The following is an 8,293-nucleotide window of genomic DNA, read 5'->3' on the forward strand; positions in this document are numbered from 1 at the left end:
ACTCGGCATGGCAAACAGTTGACCCTGGCAGCGCCACTGTGCACGCCCCGAATAGCGATCTCCGGCTAGCAATGCAGGACTGGAGACACGCTGATGCACTGCACGCAGACCGCTGTCTCCGTGGAGTCACTGTGGTATGGCTCCAGGCAGACCTTTAACTAGAACAACGCCAGATTCCAGAGTTATGGCGCCTTCTGTCGCCCACTTCACAATATAACGCAATCTTTTTTTTAAAGTTACAATTGTGTTGTTTTTGTTTGTTGGTGTTTCTCGCTCAATATTTTGTAATAAAATACACTGTCTTCTATATATGTTTCAATACATTGTTATGAACTGTGTTGAGTAAAGCGTGATAACAAAAACACAACGAAGTACGCTTCATTATCTAATCGATATCCAATAATTTATTTCTATAAATATGATTAAACCAATCTAGTTTCAACAGCATCCAGGACTGTTATATTTTTCTTTTGCGAGCTTACTGAGGTTTTTTTTACTATCCTTTTAAACGATTATTTTTTTATTGGAGAAAGCAATCGAGTATTTTTTAATACATCTCATACATTCATGTTATCTTAAATCATTCGTTGCATCTCAAATACAAATCGTATGCTGTGGGATGAAATATGCGATCTCAGAAATCCCAAGTTTCAGAATTTCAATTTATCTTTCAGTTCTATATTTCTGTAAAAACGCCAGCGATGAATTAGGGCCCACATCACACCACGGACTTGAGATTTCAGTATTCGGGAATGTTCCAAAAAACCTTAATTAGCTTGCTGGGTGTCCGGGCGTCCCCTGGGGTAAGTCTGAGAATCGGATTGGCGCCAGAGTGAGATTTTTATTGGAAGAAAGTAAATGAAAACTGTTCTGTGGGGGTTGAAGTTTTTTTTTTTAACTTCTTGCATGAAATGCCATGAGGTGAGAATTGTATGTAAAAAATATAAGTCATGTAAGTTTGAACCTGCCTGCCCTATCCCCCACCCCCGCCCACAATTATCATAGTGTAAGGATAGATAGTTTTCAATGAGAAAAAGAAACATTAAGTGGCAAATATTACGGAAGCGCATTTTTGTGTGTGTGTTTATATGCGTTAGTTGCGAATCGGAAGTAGAAGCAATTCCAGATTAGGCGCCGTTGGATTGGTTGTGTGGGCCTGTGGTTGTTGTGTGGGCAAGTGGTTGTTGTGTGGGTATGTGGTTTATGTGTGGGCATGTGGTTGCTGTGTGGGGCTATGGTTGTGTAGGGCTGTGGTTGCTGTGTGGGCATGTGGTTGCTGTGTGGGCATGTGGTTCATGTGTGGGCATGTGGTTCATGTGTGGGCATGTGGTTGTTACATGGGCAAGTGGTTTATGTGTGGGCCTGTGGTTGCTGTGTCGGCCTATCGTTGATGTGTGGGCATGTGGTTGCTGTGTCGGCCTATCGTTGATGTGTGGGCATGTGGTTGCTGTGTCGGCCTATCGTTGATGTGTGGGCATGTGGTTGCTGTGTCGGCCTATCGTTGATGTGTGGGCATGTGGTTGCTGTGTCGGCCTATCGTTGATGTGTGGGCATGTGGTTGCTGTGTCGGCCTATCGTTGATGTGTGGGCATGTGGTTGCTGTGTCGGCCTATCGTTGATGTGTGGGCATGTGGTTGCTGTGTCGGCCTATCGTTGATGTGTGGGCATGTGGTTGCTGTGTCGGCCTATCGTTGATGTGTGGGCATGTGGTTGCTGTGTCGGCCTATCGTTGATGTGTGGGCATGTGGTTGCTGTGTCGGCCTATCGTTGATGTGTGGGCATGTGGTTGATGTGTCGGCCTATCGTTGATGTGTGGGCATGTGGTTGCTGTGTCGGCCTATCGTTGATGTGTGGGCATGTGGTTGCTGTGTCGGCCTATCGTTGATGTGTGGGCATGTGGTTGCTGTGTCGGCCTATCGTTGTTGTGTGGGCATGTGGTTGTTGTGTGGACTTTGGTGTGGCTGTATGGGTATAATGGGTGACTTGTCTTCAATTAGTCTCAATGGTAAGATATTATGTTCGCCCTAATGTCGTAGCCACACGCGCATCTTCGTGGTGGAAAGGTTGGGAGGGGTGTGGTGGTGGGGGTGAGCAGGTACTCGTGTGGTAGTGTTGGTGTGGGGGGGGGGCAACTCGTGTGGTGGTGGTAGGGGGGTCACGAGAGACAACTCGCGTGGGGGGTGGCATGAGCAGCACCCCATGGAATGAGTAAAGAAAACAGCAGTATCAGACGGGGGAGCACGGGTAAACACGACCACAGACGGCGCTCCAAGTTCGGCTCGCCGAAATACATGGGGGAATCTAAGGGCAAGCACTCTACGCGTGTTTTCCTAGGCTGGTGGGTTACGGACCTTTCAGTTATTGACATCTCAGTTCTGTTTGGTACATCCCTACGATATTGATTTTATGTTATTTTACAACATAACAACTAACAAATTGCTGTTACGGTTTCGTAAACTTCAAAAAACAATAAGTAAGAATTCTAATATAATAAATCTAGAATTAAAAATACACGCATTAACGGATAAGTTGCTCTTGTGAATAATTATTTTTCTTTTTAAGAAGCTTCTAGACTGTTAGATAATCCAGACACGTTGTATGACTCTTTTTGTATTATTAAGAGCGGCTATGGAGCTAAAAACCCAGACTACAGAAGCATAACCTATTATAGCATTTATCTTTAACAATGTCTTGACTTGGAGAATACACGCATAGGCCTACAGAAACAGTTCAGCATTAAGTGGGGCGAGCTAGTAAACCATGTGAGGTCCCCACCATTCACATACATCTTACAAAAAAAATTGCTGTGGTAATTGACAACATTTATTATCCCAGCTATTCGTCAAGTAGCTTTATGATAACACACATTTGGAAGATGGAGATGGACAGGCTAAGATTATAATCAGTGAGATATCCTAAGAAGGGAACAGAGTGGTAGCGTGGTAGAGCGCACGCTAGCCAACACTGTCGCGACTCTAAATTGAATCTGTGAAAATAATGACTTTACAGCAAATTGTTTAACAAAATTAATTCTTCATAGACCCAGGTCATAAAACTATTAAACTTTATCTTCCTACAAGATTTCCAGGTTCTCTTATCAAAAGATAATTGAAATAAAACCTGATTTAATTTACTTTAACGAGTGTGATTATGAAGGCAGGAAACATTATTCCAACAACCAGAAAAAAACAAAAAACGAATCGACTAATTAATTTACTAATGTCCTCACTCTATACAAAAAGTATCTGAAGATAAAGGCGTTCCTTCCACACATCAGAAAATAATGTTTCGCTACATAAGCATCGTTGGGAAAATTATAGCGAACGAAAATCAAATTAAATTTCACAGAAAACAATAATTTTAATGAAAATATAGTTAATATATGAAAAAGGTTCTTAATAATATATATTCAAAATCGAGGTTTAATTTAATCCGTCAAAATATACATTTTCTCTATCAAATCAAATTTTATGCTGTATTCTTGAAAATATTTGATATTATAGTTTTAGTTTTTTAAAAGCAATTTAGATACAATACAACCCTTTACTATTTTTTTAAAAAATAATTTTATTTTGTCATTTTATTTTTACAAAGTCGCTGTAAATTAATTATATCCTGTTTTTGATTTTTAAAATATTTATATTTGAAACTTATATTTCCATAACTGCACTGTAGGCCTACATGAAATAAACAGTTGTGTAGAGTTATCGATTCGAGTACATGGCCGGGCAGGACACAGATGCACACATCGGACACTGTCCACTAATGACCCGCCGCTCCACCAATCAGCGGGCAGGCAGCGTAACGTTGTACCACGTGACCTCACCCGACTTCCGGCCAGGGCCAGGGAAGTTCCAGCCTGCATGTCTGCTGTTCTGGAGTATCGGGTTCCATCCCGCCACCTGCTGACCAGACGATCACGTGACACTGGGTCATCCATCATAAGGATGCTGGACCCGATTTGAAATGCTAATCTTTTTGTCTGGGAGTGGATTAAAGGGGATCTAATCTGATACAGTGTTGGCCAAATCAGTCGTGATCGCCCGTGGGTAGGGCTAAGTTTTAACACTCTCCAGTCCGGGGGGAGAGGCCAAGTTTCAACACAAATCACGCGAAACTTATCAAATATTTGGATCAAAAGTTGAGGCAAGAGGTCAGCGCAATCAATTTTAATACGACATGAATGAGTCAAATACTGATCCAGCACAGTATACATTTTAAAATACCATAAAAAAACATTTCTTAAACTATCAAGAAACGTATCTCTAACACATAGTATAGCATACTATCAAATTACTTATAAAAGATTAGATAAGTGAAAGTTCTTAAAAAAAAAATAAAAAAAAAAAAGCAAAGTTTCAATTTTTTTTTTTTTTTTGATTTTTTTTTAAAAAATACTTTTATTTGCAATTAAAACAAGTACATCAACATCACATTTTTTAACATAATTTTGAACACCAAATGAAAACGAAAGGTTTTGCAAATGTACATAATGAATATTTACATGATGTCATGTATTTGATTATAAAAAAATTGCAAAGGATGACAGTAAAAGGGGTGAAGGTCAAATGAAAGTGTCAGAAGTCTGGGTGGGGAGAGGAAAGGAAATTTTTCAGAGAGGGTCAATGGGACAGTGAAGCATTTTCTATGTAGGGAAACAACTTAAGTTGACTAGTTGAAAGGGTGTTGTAGTGGTCGCATTGAGTTTTCAAAAGGTTGCAGTGTGAAAGATGAGGGGAGAGAGACAAGATTTAGAACTTTAAATAAGTTCTGGATATTGATGTTGCGGTGGGTGGTGGGGTCGATGGAACAGTTAAAGGGATTGTGGGATTATCATGTCTGGGGGTAAAGTGGATAGAGGGGGAGAGAGGAGGGGGTAGATTATTTTTATTTTTATTTTTATTAATTCAATTGTTTTAAACATTTAAATCAGTAATAATAATATATTTGATAGATTTTACATAGCATCAAAGACATGAACAATCAACATCAATTGCATATATATATATATTTTTTTTTTTTTTTTAAGTGTTGACCTGTTTAATTGTCAATTAAAAATATACAATGAACAGTTTTAAAAGACACCATTTTACACTATTTTTTTTTTACTTCCAGTATGTCAGTTAATGTAAGCTCTGATGCATGGTCACCTACACAAAATACTGAACAGCAGTTTTAAAAACAAAATGCTAATTACATATACAGATTATACAGTGTATAGCTTCAAAGAACAATGTTTTATTTTTGCAAGTATTAATGTATAAACAATTTTAGTTTATTTTTTATTTCCTGTTGATTTGAGTTGCATATTGTTAATAAAAGTTAGAATTTGATTATGCTTTTCTAGTTCAGCTTCCAGTTCAGATATTTTATCAGTTTTTTGTTTTATCTTCTCAACTTGTTCTTGGTTGATTCCCTCCAAGGTTGTTGCCCTCTGTTGTAGCTGGCGGCAAGAGTTTTCACTTGTGCTGAGTTGGTTTCTCAACTTATCTACATAAGCTTCTATATCTTCTTTTTCTTTTTCAAGCTCAGAACGTTCTTTTTCAGTATCATCATACTTGCTCTGCAGTACTTGCAATGTTGAATTTATTTTTTGTAACGAAGCATCTTTTTCTTTGAGTTGTTTAGACAAAGATTTTCTCTCTTCTTCTAGTTGTTAGCACTGGTTAGATAACATGTCATACTGGTCTTTCAATACTTCATGAGCTTCTTGCAGAGCTTCCTTCATATTTAATAATGTCTTATTCTCTCTTTTACAAGCCATTATAGTCTCTTCCAATTCCAGACATTTTTCACTTGCTTCATCTTTTTCTTTATTCAAGGCATCCATTTCTTCCTTAAAACTAGATAATTGTTTTTCATATTGTTCCTGTATTTTATCTGCATTTATCTTTGCTTCATTCATCTGTGACATGATGTGTTCCGTCTTCCTTTCTGATTCTTTCAAAATATTTTGTAGCTTTTTCATCTCAGCAGAATGGGAAACCTTGGTAGCTCTAAGCTGTGCAATTACTCGATCAGCTTGTGTAAGAGCTAAACTTTGGCCTCCAGCAGATTATTTAGGTGCTCCTCTTTTATCTGCAGAGATTTTATATGATGCTCAAAAACTTCAACTATTTCTACTACTTTAGGTTCTTTTGACTCCGTAATGCTTTCCATTTTTCAATTAAACTCTCTAATGATAAATCATTCTTATCATAACTTGTTTCGTTCTTAGAATTTCCTTTGCTTTTATTTTCCACCTGGGCATAAGATGTGCTAGTAAGTGGTTGGACTCTGTTTTCCTTGCTTTCAAGTACACTGCTGGAAATTATTGCCTGTTTTCCTATTGTTTCACTATTTTTTTCTGCTACGTTTTAGTGACTCTTTTTGTTTATTTAAGCATGCAACTGTACCACATAGGCTTATGTCAGGTGTGGCATCTTCAAATCCCATGACAAAACACATAAGCCGTAATGCAATTTCTACATGATCTTGACATGTAGACATAAGACCAACAGCAATTAAGCCCATCATTCTTGGAGACTTCAGTACTTCCTTCAAACATTCTGAAAGTCCTTGAATACATTTCCGTAATTTCCATGCAAGATCCAAAGTTAATAGTCCACACTGAGTACTCTCTTCTCTTTCTACACTTTCTGGTAAGTATGAGGATGCAGCGGACAGCTGTTTCTCAAGGAGGTTGGCCATACTATCTAGTGTTAATAATGTGCTTATTGTATCTTTGCTCTGTTTCTTTGAACACAACACATTTAAAATCTTGATGATACGAACAGTTTTTTCTGGAGAGTTTGTCTGGTCTGGTCGGGTTAGAAAATCTGTAAACACTGGAGTCAACAAATGAACTGGATAGCTTTCTGTACTACAAATACTATCTTGGCAAGTTTCAAAAAGAAAATCCAAAGCTAAACATGGTGCTCTGCTTCTTAGATTTGGTTCTTGTGCTGCCCAATGTATACAGCACAATAATATGTTAGTGTCAGGTTTTAAGGCAGTTTGTTGGACTTCTGACATTTCTGTTGCTGAAACTTTTCCTTGGGCCAGTGGTGTAAAAAGGCTTGAGTTTATACATTGCCGAATAGATGGCACAGTGCAGAGACTGAGAAGAAGTTCAAACATCTCAGCAGCAGTTTCATCTGAGCCAGCAGGTAATAACAAGAGGATATCTTTCATACACCTTGACAAATGGCGATATTTGTTTATACAGATCTGCATTTGTGGGTGTCGAATTAAATCTGTAAGTAGGTCTGCAGCATATTTCCATGCTATTGTCTTAAAGCTATTTTTCAGAACGCCAAATATTGCTTGCATAGTCTGTTCCACATTATTGCTCTCAAAGAAAAGCTTTTGACCCTCACTTTCATTCAAACATAAGCTTGTGAAGATACGAAGTGAGAAAATAACCAAGCTTTGGTCTTGATTATCAAAAAAGTTGCACAGAGCTCTTAATATTTTCTTAAAATCAGACTGATACATATTTCTGATGGTTGACTGCACTAGGAAATTATTTCTACACAAATTTGCTAGTGTCCCCAATGACGAAGAAATAAATGCTTCTGTATTGTTGAGGATGTTGTTTATAATGAACTTTAAAAGATCATCCATGTTAGGTTGATAGTAGTCAATACGATAACCATATGTTATTCTTTGAAGTAGTTGAAGAGCCTCTGCTAAAGTGTTTTCCTCTTCTGTCAAACCACTGTAGGCAACAATGACTGCTGCTAAGTGTGTGTGGAGACTATATGTTTCAAACAACAGTTTCCTGACATAATCATCATGAGAAAAGTTAAGCAAAATTTGTATGACCCGCTGCATCAATTCTATCTGTCCATGCTCTTCCCTTATTACATCTACAAGGAATGTCAAACAGTCAGCCAATTCCACAAGATCTATAGAATGAAGTTGACGAATATAACTTGATCTTGATGATATTGTCTGAAGAGCCTCTAATTGTCGAAGCAGATATGCTAGCTGTCCATTATTATGAGTATACTGATTTGCAGCTCTTAAAACTTCTTTGATACAATTCGTGGGCTCCATATTCAAGTATATAAATAAAGTAAGATTTTGTTTAGTATAAATGACCCTCCAATATCCGGTAAAAATCAATTGCATATATAATAATCAAAGGGAAGAAAATATCCGTTGAATGGTTTGAATTTTCCTTACTTGCATTATATCTAATTAAAACTATAAAAAAAATTAAGGTGTTTAAGGATAATTAAAGGCACTGTAAAATAAAACATATTTTGCGAGTGTCTTATTCAATGAACTATGAAGATACAGTGTTTGA

General features: G+C 37.7%; 1 protein-coding gene across 1 annotated transcript; it reads right to left on the reverse strand.

Moving 5' to 3' along the window:
- Positions 1–5,039: 5,039 nt before the first annotated feature.
- On the reverse strand, positions 5,040–8,069 carry LOC131937738 (protein CIP2A homolog). The gene is given in 4 exon segments (XM_059295354.1): positions 5,040–6,039; positions 6,042–6,158; positions 6,161–6,341; positions 6,343–8,069. Coding segments are annotated over 4 exon segments (2,760 nt in total). The 5' UTR covers positions 8,041–8,069; the 3' UTR covers positions 5,040–5,275.
- Between the last annotated feature and the right edge of the window lie 224 nt (positions 8,070–8,293).

Source organism: Physella acuta, unplaced genomic scaffold (genome assembly GCF_028476545.2).
Source record: "Physella acuta isolate Inbredline_101_S28 unplaced genomic scaffold, ASM2847654v3 ptg000220l, whole genome shotgun sequence".
NCBI lineage: Eukaryota > Metazoa > Mollusca > Gastropoda > Physidae > Physella > Physella acuta.